This window comes from Abramis brama (assembly GCF_963993115.1).
Source record: "Abramis brama genome assembly, chromosome: 3".
In the NCBI taxonomy this organism is placed as follows: domain Eukaryota; kingdom Metazoa; phylum Chordata; class Actinopteri; order Cypriniformes; family Leuciscidae; genus Abramis; species Abramis brama.
This window is the reverse complement of record NC_139965.1, coordinates 61,364,334-61,379,969: the sequence shown is the minus strand read 5'-3', so window position 1 is coordinate 61,379,969 and position 15,636 is coordinate 61,364,334. Positions and strand designations below refer to the sequence as shown.

The 15,636-nt window shown below is 37.1% G+C and overlaps 1 protein-coding gene across 6 annotated transcripts in view; it reads right to left on the bottom strand.

The window, feature by feature from the left end:
* Window positions 1-15,636, bottom strand: part of pde5ab (phosphodiesterase 5A, cGMP-specific, b) — a 56,678-nt gene that overhangs the window by 20,712 nt on the left and 20,330 nt on the right. For all 6 annotated transcript variants that reach the window (XM_084108682.1, XM_084108683.1, XM_084108681.1 and 3 more), the window contains 9 exons: window positions 14,488-15,100; window positions 12,293-12,382; window positions 12,132-12,203; window positions 11,949-12,038; window positions 11,722-11,859; window positions 9,538-9,605; window positions 5,600-5,708; window positions 3,971-4,055; window positions 2,797-2,972 (listed from right to left, as the gene is read on the bottom strand). In XM_084108682.1, coding sequence (XP_083964808.1) covers window positions 2,797-2,972; window positions 3,971-4,055; window positions 5,600-5,708; window positions 9,538-9,605; window positions 11,722-11,859; window positions 11,949-12,038; window positions 12,132-12,203; window positions 12,293-12,382; window positions 14,488-15,100 — 1,441 coding nt within the window. The remainder of the gene's footprint in view (window positions 1-2,796; window positions 2,973-3,970; window positions 4,056-5,599; window positions 5,709-9,537; window positions 9,606-11,721; window positions 11,860-11,948; window positions 12,039-12,131; window positions 12,204-12,292; window positions 12,383-14,487; window positions 15,101-15,636) is intronic.

Here is a 15,636-nt window from a genome sequence, read left to right as displayed (position 1 = left end):
CTCCAGTGTAACTGACTGACTGGAAGTCATCGACCACATTCTTATGGCATCTCTCTCTCGACTCATTATTTGATCGGACTGACAAAAAAGTGTGTTTTTAGTCAGCAAAGCACTTTTTTTCTCTTTTCTTCAGTTTTTCAGTTACTAGTATCTGATTTTGCAGATAGTTTGTTTCCAAGTATGGAATTGTTGACACACTGTACAGTATTTGCTCTGGCTTTTGTTTTTTGAATGACTTTGTTCAGTTGTTGTGCTTGTTGTCGTCGTCTGCTTCAGGACGTGCTGATTGGTCAGTGTGGTATTAGTCCCGCCCCTCCTCCACTGTGATTGGATGGCTGTGCAAAAAAGTGATGAGTGCTGAAGTGATGGACTTTTACCCAACGCTGAAAACTGCTCCACAAAACTCAAATGATTTTGTCTCATTATAAGAGCGGAAACGACTTAAAATACTCCGTCATCCCCGTTTCCTTTCCGTGAAGTTTGCGGAGCTTGTTACAGAAATGTATCAAAACTCGATATTGCACGATATTGAAGAAATTTGCGATATGAGATAACTCATTAAATAATGGGATATTCGATATGCGATACGATAATGCTTAAAGTGTGTAAAATAAACTTAAATTATCTTTAAAATATGTTTAAAATGATATAACCTACATGCGTGTTTCACATTCTTTCTGTGACGAGAAAGCATCCCTACAGCTTCTGCCAGTGAACATCAGTGTTTTACTGTAGTGTAAGAAGTGTTATTTTAACATCAGAGTAAACCTCGGGGTTCAGGTTATCCTACATTAGGGTTATTCAACAACACAAACTGAATAATCAAATGTAAAAAATAAAACACTGCTTAGTTTTCACTGTATGAATTAAATATATCCTGATTCTTATTAAAGCTACAAAAGTTATTCAGCCGAGAGCAGCGAGTGATTTTCTCTTCGTCTTTTGCTCATGACTCCAGTTATTGCAAACCGTTGCGATACGCATATCACGATATATACATTTGCGATATTTCGATCATTTCTATATATTGTGCAGCCCTATAGGCTACTAACAAGCTCTTGTGAGACATCTGAAATCTTGTTTTGGGTTGGTGCACAGATCATCTCTTCTTCTTCTGCTCTTTTTCCAGTTGTGGTGGCTAGTAAACCTCATTGCATTACCACAAGCGCCCCCTTCAGGACTGGAGTGTGGATCGCCTGTGACTGACTGCATTCGTCGTCTGACTGTATGCATGTACCGTTACACCCCTGATATCTAAAGTGTTTGGTATGTTTCAGTCCTGAACCGGTGTGGTTTTGTGTCAGCTGTAGGAGACAGACTGAGCGCTTCTGACTCTGACAGCTCCCGTACGCCGGGATAAAAGAACATGGAGGAGTGGGAGGATCATCCACGAGTGTGTAGCAGCAGATTAAAAAAACATTTCATATACAGTACTTTAAGTTCAATCTGCTATATTTAACTTCCAGAACTCAAATGCCTTCCATTTATTAAAAAACAAGCTGGAATTTTGATCTTTTGTAAGGACTTTTCTCAATAGGTCAAAACTCTTCACACAGTTCTCATAACCTCATAACCCACTTTCAGCTCGGCACAGCAGTCAATGTCAAAATGCACTTAAAGTACCAAAACACGTCAATCATGTCTCAAATTATAAACTAGGAAAGGTTTCACCCAACAAACACACTTGGTCATTCATTAAACACTAACAACAGGCAGAATTATACAATGATTTCTTTTGTAAAATTTCAGTTTATGCTACTTGAACAATGTTTACATTACAGCACAACATTCTGCAATCTAATTGTTTTGATGGTGTTTCATGTTTTAGACAGTTCAATATATTTCAATATGGTATTACTGTAGGAATGTAGCAAATTGCTGCCTTATTCAGTTTTTATTATGTTTTGTACTTAAAATTGACATCTTCACCCTTTATTCAAATATTATGAAATATGTGTTAAAGATTTTGTAAGCATATTGTGGAGCTGTGCTTGGAGTCAATTGTTTTATTTGTGATAATAACGCAATGAACCATGACAAATTGTGCAACTAATTATGAACATGTGCAAAAACAAGAGAGAACCAATGAAATATTAATAACTGATTATCTTGTAGTCAATGCTTGCTTTTTCCTGTCAGCTTTCGTTTTTTTACATGCATTTCTTTTTTTGCATATTAAAGTGTTTTTTGACTTTCTTCGCCAAATAAGTTTGTGTGTATATATATACACACACCTTAACCAGGTTTAGTGTTTTGTTCTTCCCTCATATTTAAAATATTTTCCTCATATTTTGATGCTCATTAAATACAAATATCGCCTCCGGACATCACTTTTGGCCACTACTGTATATGTTTGTGCCTGACTGAGAATTCATGTCATTTGCATTGAATGCATTTTGTGCCAAAACAATGCTAAATGATTCACAGTTTAGCTCACATGTAGATTTCTGTTGAGCTCAATGTGTAAAGAGTTTAAGTGATCTAAGCATTGAGAAATTGTATTGTAAAAAACCCGTAATACCACCGACAAATTAAGGACATCCTATTAGTTGTTCAGCAACTTTGCGGCCCAGTCACAATAAAATATTAAGGAGGGTGGATGGAAACTATTATTCTAAACACCCAAAAAAACATATGATAGTGCATTTTTTTTCTTGCAATTGCGAGTTATAAAGTCTGAATTGCGGGATATAAACGTGCAATTCTGAGAAATAAAGTCAGATAAAATTGCATTTTTTTTAATTCCATGGCAGAAACATGGAATAAAATCAGTTAAATGTATAAAATCAGACTCACCTCAAGTGTGACCTCTTGCTTGGCCATGGCTCTTTCCACGGCTTCGTACATCTGTGTGTTCTGGATGCCCAGTCCACAAAAGATCGCAAAGGCCTCGAGAAACTGCTCATCGTTCCTATTAAAGGCTTTGACTTCTCCTGAAGCGTCGTCCATCTTATTGACCAACTGGCAAACACCTGCAATCAGAGGCCAAAACACTTATATGTGAATATTTAGCATAAAAGAAATACATTTTTGTATATATATTGTTGCTTTTGACCTACTGTATAAGACTTTTTCCGTGGAACACGAAAGGGGATTTTCTAAAGAATAAACTTGAAATATGGCGAATATGGGCTGCTTTTAAAATACTTTCATGGTATTTTGTTGTAATTTTATACAGGTCTCCGTTTACTTTTATTACATGTAAAAAGGTGCCAGCACTTTCTTTATAAATTCACTTTTTGTGATGCATGAAAGAAAGAAGTTCATACAGGTTTGGAATAAATGAGGCCCGAATAAATGACCATTTTAATGTTCCATTATTCTTTAAGGCTGAGATCATTAGTGGTTTATCAGCTGTCAGCAACTTAATTAACCTCTATTGTAAGTCTAGATGAAAGGAGATAAAGCAATCAATTAAAAAAAGATTTATTTTCATCACGATTGGCTCATTGAGACTATACAGAATAAGACATAAACCCTTAAGAAGATGACATGCTAAATTATTCTAACCAATTCAGACTTTAATTTTTATATGGTTTATAATGCGCTTGAATTCGACCAGCATCACGATGGTGATCATTGTTTAGAAACTTAATGACGTCGGTTAAAAATGCATGAGAAATGGTGCGGACTGAAAGCCAATTATAAACTATGTTTTTATGCATTCAGAAGAAAATATGAGAGGTGTATAAGGTGCAAATACAAAAAAAAACACCATCAGATGAAATTCTGGTCCCTCCGTCCATGTAAATCTATGAGATTTTGTTTTCACTAATTTTCTTTTCTTCTACGCTTTCACCTAGTTTCACAATTTGAGGTGTCATTTATTGGTGTGGGATGATTAAGCGTCATATGAGCAATCGCAATATCAATGTTTGTCTTAGTAGCACCACTAATAAATGCTTTTGATCATTTTAGGAACGATGTTGACTAACAGCTCAGATTGTGGAAATATTGAAAACACACATACCTATCACTTTATCTTTCTTCCCATTCCTGATTGGCGTGCAGAGAAGACTTTTGATTTGACCGTTCGAGGACTCTAGATTTTCACTCTTCCGAAAAGAAATGAGGGGGGAAAAAAACAAATGCAATTGCAAAGTTTAAAATTCAAGCAGCTTTGGGGAAACGAGGCAGTTTACAGTGCAAAGTGAGGGAAGTGAATGTTTGAATGAATAAAAGCTCTGTTAAATCCCAGAAACATCCGACCCGATCTCACGGCAATTCTTACGAATTTTACGAGGTGGCTAATTCGTACAAATTCATACGACCTCACTTGTATGAATTTGTACGATTTTTGCTAAATCGTGCATATTTTACGAGTTGCCCAATTCGTATGAATTCGTACGAATGACCCACCCTTGACCCCGCCCCAGGACAAATCAAACGAATTAGCCACCTTTTACTCACTCATACGAATTAGCCACCTTTTACTCACTCGTACGAATTAGCCACCTTTTACTCACTCGTACGAATTAGCCACCTTTTACTCACTCGTACGAATTAGCCACCTTTTACTCACTCGTACGAATTAGCCACCTTTTACTCACTCGTACGAATTAGCCACCTTTTACTCATTCGTACAAATTAGCCACCTTTTACTCACAAGTACGAATTAGCCACCTTTTACCTTTTACTCATTCGTACAAATTAGCCACCTTTTACTCACTCGTACGAATTAGCCACCTTTTACTCATTCGTACAAATTAGCCACCTTTTACTCATTCGTACGAATTAGCCACCTTTTACTCATTCGTACGAATTAGCCACCTTTTACTCATTCGTACAAATTAGACACCTTTTACCTTTTACTCGCTCGTACGAATTAGCTACATTATACTCGCTCGTACGAATTAGTCACCTTATACTCACTCGTACGAATTAGCCACCTTTTACTCATTCGTACAAATTAGCCACCTTTTACTCATTCGTACAAATTAGCCACCTTTTACTCATTCGTACGAATTAGCCACCTTTTACTCATTCGTACGAATTAGCCACCTTTTACTCATTCGTACAAATTAGACACCTTTTACCTTTTACTCGCTCGTACGAATTAGCTACATTATACTCGCTCGTACGAATTAGTCACCTTTTACTCACTCGTACGAATTAGTCACCTTTTACTCACTCGTACGAATTAGCCACCTTTTACTCACTCGTACGAATTAGCCACCTTTTACTCATTCGTACGAATTAGCCACCTTTTACCTTTTACTCATTCGTACGAATTAGCCACCTTTTACTCGCTCGTACGAATTAGCCACCTTTTACCTTTTACTCATTCGTACAAATTAGCCACCTTTTACCTTTTACTCATTCGTATGAATTAGTCACCTTTTACTCGCTCGTACAAATTGCGTAAAAAAGCCACCTTTTACCTTTTACTAAAAAACTTGCTCGCTCGTACAAAAGTGGCGTAAAAAAGCCACCTTTTACCTTTTACTCACTCGTACGAATTAGCCACCTTTTACTCGCTCGTACGAATTAGCCACCTTTTACTCACACGTACGAATTCGTATGAATTGGTCGTGAGATAGCGTTGAAACATCGGGATGATACCATCCCAATGTTTGAATGAATAAGCATGAGCACTTACAGTCCATGGAAATCGCTGGTCCTCGGTGACATCGGTGATGTTCAGCGACTCCATACTGTTCTTGACATAATGAGCGTACATGTAGTTAATCTTGTTGACGTCACATTCCCTGTAAAAGACATCCACAAATGATGAAGCACTTCTGCTTATAACTACACATCATCACAATTATTCTCATAGATGTGCAACATTGCTAATACTAGCAATGCAGAAAATGGTTTTAGACACAAAAACCACACTACTCTGTAAAAAGTGATCAGTTGACTTAACTTTTAAAAAAAGTGAGGAAATATGTTGCCTTAAAAGTAAATAAACTTAATGTGTAATTGCCAAAAAAAAACAAAATGAAAATTCTGTCACTGTTTACTCATCCTAATGTTGTTCCTTTCTTTCTTCTGTGGAACATAAAGGTGAATTGACACTCTTTTCTAATTATAGTGAGAGTGAAATGAAGGGGATGAGAATGTGAAGCTCCAAAATGACCAAAAAAAGCCCCATAAAAGTGTTCTTGTAAGTTATATTGCAAGTCTTTTAGGGTGCGTTCACACTTGTAGTTTGGGTTCTTTTGGTCCAGATCTAAAAACAAAATAATACATTTTAGTCCTGGTTTCTTTTTTAAGGCCGAACCTAAAGATGCAAAACCAAAAAAAAAAAAGGCTTTTTTTCGTACCACACATCCAAAACAATACTGTGTGCTAAACATGCTCCTTGGGGGATTGGGATGTGCACCGTAAAAGTATCACAGAAGTGGTCTTGTTTGTTATATTGCAAAGTCCTTTAGGGTGTGTTCACACTTTTAGTTCGAAATGGTATTTATGACGTATATTTTGCAATAGAACTGGACAAACATCCAAAACAATGCTGCATTCTGGGCTACCCTTACGAAAAAGAAGTTATTCAAGTGTGCTATTAGTATACTTCTTTTAAACTAAAAATAAGAAAGTATACTTTCAGTCTACTTTTTATATACTTCTCAGAAATATACTTTATGTACTTCTCAGAAATATACTTCAAATTGCACTTAAGTATACTTGACTTATACTGACAGAAAAGTCTAAGTATATTTAGCCTATACTTGTTGATCGAGATATACCGGTACTTAAAAGTATAATTAAGTATTCTAAGTATTCTTGGCTTGTACTTGTGTTTACTATTTTGATTGAGTAGCTTATTAAATACTTTTTAAAAAACATAATATTACACACCGTCTTATAAACTAACATGTTCAGCTTTATATAGTAACAAACTTTCGGGTGGAATAGCTTATAGAGTAAATAAAATAAGCATGGAAAATAAGTTTATTCAAGTGTTCTATTATACTTCTTTTCAACTAAAAAGAAGAAAGCATACTTTCAGTCTACATTTTATATACTTCTCAAAAATATACTTAATTACACTTAAGTGTACTTGACTTATACTGAGAGAAAAGTCCAAGTATATTTGGCCTATACTTGTACTCAATCTTTTGATCGAGATACTTAAAATTTTAATTATTCAAAGTATACTTGGCTTGTAGTTGTGTTAACTGTTTTGATTGAGTAGCCTATTAAATATACTTTTTTTTACATCGTTTTTCATATACAGTTTTATGAAACTTTGCTTGAAAATACTGATTAAAATATTGATATAAAACAGATATGTTTCTAATTCTGCGTATCTGAATTTTTGTGTAGGCTAGTCCACTGGTAGTGTACATATTTGCTTTAATTAAACTTTTCCCCACCATTGACTGAATTTTCCAGCTATCCATGTTTTCACTGTTATACGGTAGGGGGCGCTATGACACATCTTCTAGTACAGAATCTCCGGATCAAAACACAGGAGAAGAAGCTGAAACAAGTGATAGAAGATTGCTCACTCAAATGTAAAATAAAGTGATATCAAACATTAAACAGCTTGTAAATCAAAACTGCTTAATGTTTCCAAATGAAATGAAGCGTAGGCCTAACCCATGAAGAGAAAACGACTGTGAAGCTTTGGGGGTGTTGGACTCGATCTACTCCACCTGTGTTTTGATCATCGTTCTGGATCTGATCAAGGCGTAGTCTTTGACAAAAATGTGATTTTCTCAACTATTTTGTTTAAAATGTTGCCTTTCTTTATGAAACTTACTGACATTCAAGTGTTGATAAAAAGGATGCATGAAGCTAATAAAATGTTTTTAAAATTAAAGTAGAGTTAAAGGTATTTTTCAAGTATAAAAAATAACATTTGAACATAGTAGTATAGGCCTACTGCAACTGCAAAAATTGTATATAAATAGTAAACTATAAGTATAATGTTAAGTTCACTTAAAGAAAACTTGTAGAATAAAACTACTAGACTAGTAGTTTACTGAGAGTACACTAAAAGAAAACTTGTAGTATAAAACTACTAAACTAGTAGTTTACTGAGAGTATACTTCAAAGTTGCTACAAGTATTAAAATAGTAAACTACTAGTATACTCATAAGTTCACTTGCAGTACAAATGAGAATCATAATTATGAACTAGTTGTGCACTTAAAGTTTACTACTGTTACACTTATAGTACACTTAAACATATACTTTTATATACTTCAAGTGGGCCAATTTAGTCCCAAGCGGTATTAAAATAGTACACTTACAAGTTTACTACTAGTACATATTGACATTAGTATACTTACTACATAAAGTATACTTAAAAATATACTTGAACATTACTCAAGTATACTTCATAAAATGAACTTGAAGTATACTTTTTTTTCGTAAGGGTAAACATGCTCGCTGTATGTTTGTACATATGATCCCAGACAGCAACATAGTGTCGGCCCAGATCCGGCCCACATCCGGTACACATGGATTCCACACGGCCCAGATGTGGGCCGGATCTGGGCCGACACTGTGCTGTCTGGGAATGGTATTTTGACGAGTTGAGAACTCGTGAAAAGGTGATAAAATGTGCAAAGGAGTCAAAATTAGCATCAGGAATCCCTCCGTTGAACACAAACGAAGATCTGCTGCGAGAAGACACGGTTCTGATGCTTGTCCCGAACTGTCATGTACTCCAAAATGACCAAAATAAAATCTGCATAAAAGTGGTCTTAAACATTATATTGCAAGTCTTTCACACTTACTGAAATGAGCTGCACTTACAGTTCGCTTTAATCCAACCAATCCTGCCAAGTGTGAACACACCCTTAAAGACATAGCTTTGTGTGAGGAAGAGAATATGAAAATCACTGAAAATCTTGACGTCTAGCTTAAAGCTCCTTGTGGTTTCATGAAATATACAAGGATGTCCGATTCTTGAATCCTTTAAAGTCCCCTTGTTGTGGTCAATAAATGTATCCTCTCAAACTCATTTTTGATCACCAAAATTACATTTTTAAATGTTTTTTCCTTAAAAAAACATTCTCCATGCCTTAAAATATCTTGAATGTAACTCGACACCCTTGCCTCATTTAGTATGCGCGGTTCTATGAATATGCAAATGAGCCCCGCCTCCACTCACTCAGCTCAGAGATCCACTAGTTGACGATCACACGTTGATCTGATTGGTTACAAGGTAGTTTGTCACGTCAGAAACACCAGCGATTTCAAAGCGTGTTTTTGAGACTGTCTTTGGTTCACTGCAGTTTTAAGGAGGAAATACTCAGCAATGGAGTCGACTTATGAATTTACACATGGTTTGTCTTAAAGCATATTAAAAACACCACATTGATGGATGGATTTTCACCACAGGGGGACTTTAAAGGGTTTGTTGCATGAGTGTGAGTTGATTTACCTATAAGAGACCAGTATAAGTGAACCTCAAGCATCATATTCAAATAACAAAAAAGATATTCCACTAGACACTTCAAGGCAGGTGTATTGAAGCTAAAGTCTATAGTCTAAACTCCATATAGCTTAACTTGTACTGAACATTCCTGCCACTTTGCCTTGCATTACATAATAGTAATTACATAAAAGATAACCCCACCTGTTCGGGAAGTCCACGGATCCTGCAAGCTCCTCATATTCCATGTGAAACACACTGGAGAATGTGTTCTGTAACACAAGCAGAACAGCAATTACTTACACTGCAACTTTAGAGAGGTTTACCAGAGAAGTAGGCCCGTATTTCTGAGGCTTTTTTAATGCTATTAGTGTCTGGCTAGCCTGTGTAAACTCAACGGCAGTCACATGGTTTAATGTGCCCGTGTTTGTGCATTTCTGGAAGGGTTAGAATTTCCCTCTCATGACGAATGAAGCACAGTTCAGTACGAAACGCATTCGAAAAAAAGTTTGAAATAAACATGCAATAAATTATGAGTTCCATTTCCACATTCCCGAACACATAACAAACACTGAATATGGGTTTGTTGGCAGACTTCGCTTTCCCCAAATCTGAAGACACTTGGAGGATTGCTTATCAGTGATCTGATCGTACATCTCTGTTTTTCCACAATGTTAATCTGTTTCCATAACACTCAACGTGACTGCGACCTGGAGAAGGAATTCACAGAATTAACGAGCTTTCTTTTTTCACTTTATAGCTGAACTTTAGTGCAAAGTCCGAGGACTATAAACACTGTGTGTAAAGTTGCGGAAACCCAGAGCAGAACTAGGTTTCTAGGTTAACACATGACATCTATGAATTATGATACACAGAACTCCCTCATAAAGATAGCCTTGATCCCCTTCACAACAGCTAACCTAGACATCTAAATGTAGAAGACAGTTCCTTCCTCTACGCCTAACCGACGTTTAGATGAATATGTAAATATGTGCTGGATTCTTTCCTCTCAATAACAAAATAAAATAAAATATGGAAATGTTTGGTCTTATTTATTTGATTACTGAATTGTGATTGGTGTTCTCCTCCTTGCATCTTTGTATGCGGCCTTTACACTGCAAATGCAGCGTCATTTACATGTTGATTCTTGCTGACAGAAAACAAGAGCTGATGTGCTGTTCCCATCACATTTTGGGATATTGCATAAAAAACGATGGATGGAAAAGCCAAGATGTGCATAAATTCTTGTAATTAAGTGCATAAGAAACGTATGTGCTCAACTGACGCAAATGCATTTTTATCCGATGCACATAAACTATGATGGAAACACATTTACAGGATAAATCCCTCGATGCGCAACAATAAACTCATGTGGTTTTAGCTCAGCGTCAGCTGTGATTGGATAACTGGAGTAACCAGCGGACCAATGGCATCGCAGCATCTCTAATGTTGGTTTCGAAGTGTGTGATCAGAATGATTTGGTTTAATTCCCTCCAGAAGCGTCTCACACGAGTGTGTTCCCGAACACCAGCATCCCAACACAATTTATGATGGAGGAAAAAAGCTTCCATTTTTATTTCTGATATTTTGCACCAATTTCCTAGGTTTTGACTATTTTGTCTATTCTCTTGAACACATGGGATGGAAATGCTGCTTTATTTGCTTTTTCCAATTTTGATCCAATTTCTAGGTAAATTTGCACATTTGAATGGAAACAAATCTAAGTTTAAGACTGTGACGCAGCACAGAAAGCCTGAAGCCGAAGATTACCTACTGTAAAACTGATTAAACACCATTGTTTTGCTGCTTTCCAAGCACTGGTATTTCCTTCAGGAAATGTAGATGTAATTTTAAAATGTTTGGTATTTTGGGAACATTAGGTAAATGTCAGTGGCAAATAAGGAAGCAATTCAGTCTGCTATAAAGGACGCAAGTGTGTCTTAACTCTCTCACTCAGTTCTGGAAATATCCAACACAGCCTCTCTTTTATAATGCCTAAATGCTGAGAATTAGCAGTGGCGAACTATTACCAAAACATAATATTATTGGGGGGAAAATATACTAGAAAGGGTTGCTCTGTAGAGACTAGTCATGCACCACTACATTTCTGGAAATAATCTAAATAAAAGAGATTTTAATTTTGTATTTTATACATTTTAATCTTCTAAACAACCCCATAGTTCAGTTGTTCTCAATGTTTTTTGGCCCAAGATTCAGAAAAGCTCAGCTTGTGAATCTTTGGTGTTTTAAGCATCCTAAATTTTGGATAGCCAATGTCTTCTAAAGAAATGCAAAACACGCTTGATATTCCCATGTTTTACGCTCACACCAATTCTTTGAAAGTTTAAGCTTTTTGGAAGTGAATGTGATGCAATATGTTGTTCTTACAGCCATTTCTCTGTCGGTGATGAAGACGGTGCATTCTTGAGCCTGCATGAAAGACAAGATGGTGGCCACAGTTTTCCTCAGTAAAACCTCCAATGACTGCTGCTCCTCAAAGATCAGACTCGCCAGATCCAGCAACACCTACAACACAACCCCAAACACGCCAAGTCACGGTTTATCTGCATCTATACAAGCTGATTTCTTACTAAAATGTGGGGAAATCAGCATACCTGGTTTCGCCTGTTCTCCAGCTGCGATGTCTCGTAGAGTTGTGCGTTGTGTAGCACTATACCAGAGAAAGCCAGGTACGAAGAAAAGTCCTTTTGAGATGAAAAATAAAGCCATTGTTATAGAGCCAGAACGAGCCAGATCCAATAAAATGACTATGATATAGAAAGTGCAGAAGTGTTCACCCTCTCATCCTGCTCTGTGAAGGGGCTGTTCTCTCCACACCTTTTATTGATCGCTTGTGCGACACCAACAACCTTAAAGCATTACATCAGACTCAGCACTCAAGTTTTGATGGTAAATGTTACATATATAGTGTAACAGGTCAAGATTTTTGATCTCTTACCTCATCTCGGTGGTTTTTGATGGGCAAACACAAGATGCTCTGCGTCTTATATCCCGTAATTTGGTCGACTTCTGCATTAAAGCGTGGATCCTGATGCAGGAAAAACAGTGGGAAAAATCAAACAAAAATCCAATTTATTTCAGCATCCGAATTTATCCTGGCTTACATTAATATCAGCATTTAAAAAAATCAGCTGCCCATTTATTAAAACAATGCATTTTTTAATTATTCAATTTAAAGTGGCCCTATTGTGTTTTTTCCAATATTACCTTTTGTGAATGTAAAAGGTCTGCAAAGCTCTAAAGATCAAAGTGAAAGATCATACATTTATTTTCTCCTAAAAGAAAGAAGCGATTCTGAACTGAAACGAGTCATCAGTAACTCCAGTCTCACTTCCCGCTGAATCCACGTAGGTTTGTATCTAATTTGCATAATTCCAGTCTATGGTCTTGATTGGCTGAATCAAGTCTCATTTCCCCGCCCTCTTTTCCCCTGGTCTCTTAGCTCCGCCCTCAAACACTGTCGTTTATCTGAGACTGGAAGAGTTTGGTTCGTGTTGTTCGTGTCGAGAAGACGCTGTTTTCTGCTGTGTATCAAGAGCTGAGATTCAGATATGATAATGAGCGTTTGGTTTCTGACAAATCACAACAGACTGAGTAATCTGACCAATCAGAGCAGAGCAGCTCTCAGAGAGGCGGGGTTTAGAGAGACTGAATCTTCGAACGAAATGTTTCAGACACTGAGAGATGTGAGCAGCTGATGCTGCAATGTAAATTATGAGAAAATTAAAGTGTTTTTGACCTTGGATGAACGTAAACCTGTTATAGGAGACGCCAAAACACATCTAGGAGACTTTAAAAAAGCATAATAGGGTCACTTTAATATGGAGTTTCTACCCCAAAAATCATTTTCACTGCCTTGTTTGATCTCCAATGTAATGTTTAGCTCAAACTTTGGACTATGATGAGTCTGGTTAGCATGGCCTTGGGACCGTGTGTCGATTCTCCTATCAACATTGTCATGATTTCATTTTCTTCTTCATATCTTGTGGCTCCAGTAATTTACATGACATTTACAGATTTAGCAGGTCCTGCAACAACAGAGCAACTGCAGTTCTGTTTGGCACAGAAATCACATACTTCACCTTTAAGTAATCAAGACAAATTAAGACAAATAACTTGATTTCATCATGTTCTAATATTCTAAAACCTCATCATGAAGTTTTTCACCTTACATGACACAGTGTCTCGCAGGCAAACATGGTTCAGGATTTGCGTTCACTGTAATCAGACACATCCTGTTCTTCACTTTAATCTTTCATTCTTTCTCTCTCATTCCCTGTGTCTGGGAGAAGCGCAATTAAACTAAATTACAAAGAGCTAAAAATACCTGCTATCATTATACAAACTGTTGGTTAGCAACTGAATTGCGTAACAACATTTAAATCTAATCAAAGGCCTTAAGAGATAGCCTAAAATGCGTTTCTAAGGAGACTTATAAAGCAGCAAATGTCTCTCAAACTGAAGAGTTTTCTTAATATGCACATGACAAAATAATATAGAAGTATCAGATAAGACATTAATCTGTTAAAATATGACTCATTATCAGTGCAAACAATTCTGTCTGAGATTACTGAGATAAAAGTAAATTTTAAATTTTAACAACTTTGTCTTAATAGTGAGACATTATCTTATTCTTAAGTAACTAGACCATCTCATTAAGACACAAATGTCTTAAAATACAAGCAAGAGTGTGTTTATTTATTTTAGTGAGTATCTTCTCCTTAAAACTGCAGTGAACCAAAGACAGTCTCAAAAACACGCTTTGAAATCGCTGGTGTTTCTGACGTCACAAACTACCTTGTAACCAATCAGATCAACGTGTGATCGTCAACCAGTGGATCTCTGAGCTGAGTGAGTGAGTGCAGGCGGAGCTCATTTGCATATTCATAGAACCGCGCATACTAAATGAGACAAGGATGTCAAGTTACATTCAAGCAATTTTAAGGCATTTTCCAAGGAATTTTTTTTTAAATATGTCATTTTAGTGATCAAAGATGAGCTTTAAGGGATAAAATAATTGACTTCAGGGGGATTTTAAAATGTCAAATGATGTTCAGCACAGAGATGAATTTAGGTTGTCTCATTTATAGTCAGCACTTAAATGGTAAACCGCAGGTGAAATGACATTCTCACCTCATATGCGTTCTTGATGTTCAGAGGCTGTCCAGTGGCTGCCACATATCCCACAATTCCTTTGTTCCATTCGAGGCGAATGCCGCTGTTTGAAGCCTCTTCAAGAGTGGATCCTTCCGCGACATCAAAGAGCCGGCTAACCAGGAACTTTCTGTTTGAACTGTCCTCTCCAACCAAGAAGAGCGAGTAGCGATCGGCAGCGATCAACTCGTGAGTGTGTAAGAAGATCTTGTGGCAGAGGGCAGTAAGATCCAAGTGACTTGAAACATCGCGTACAAGGTCCAACAAACGAGCACAGCGATCACCATTTTGGCGATCTCCTGGATTCATAATCCCTCCGCCCACATCTGCGCGCTGGGAAGGAGGAAGAGGCATCTGAACCCGTTCTGTGTCGCTTAGGAAAGTGAGCGAACCCTCGGCGTCTTTCACCACAATGGGGCGAAGCGGCCTGTCGAACTCAGACGCTGAGATCTTTCGTGTTGGTGTGGATGGAGCCGGACTCGGGGCATCGGCTGGATGAAGGACCGTTAAAGATTCCTGCGGGGCTTTTGATGCTTCCCTAGACGGTTGAATGGAGTGGACACGCTCAGCAAACCAAGCGTTGACCATTTCCCTTCAAAAGAAAAGCAATCAAAAACATTAGCTCTTGACCTGGATTCTCAGCATTTACTAGATCTGCACGATTAATCGTTAAAAGGTGCCAATCTTGATTCAAACATCCATGCGATCTTATGACAACGATTCATCTATGTCTATTAAACCTTTGACAAGTACGATCACACCGATTCAGATCTGCGTTCTGATCCAGAGAGCTTTTTAACCACACGGTATCATTATTTCAGATAATCATTCAAATTATCACAGAAGTACTGGGATAAAAGTATATCGTTCGGATATAAACACTGATGTCTACGGTAGAGATCAAAATAGAGGGAATTAACTTTTGGAAGTAACTTGATGCTTCAAATGAAGATAGTATCAATTTCATCGTTGCACCAGTAAGTGGCGCCAAATGACTGTTAAAAAATGGGTTTGTCATTGAATCATTCATTCAAGAGATTTGTTCCAAAACGCTGATTCATCCAGTAATGAAAAGAGTCTTTATGAGTGAGTCACTGAATCATTCACTCAACCTGCTTTTTTGTAATA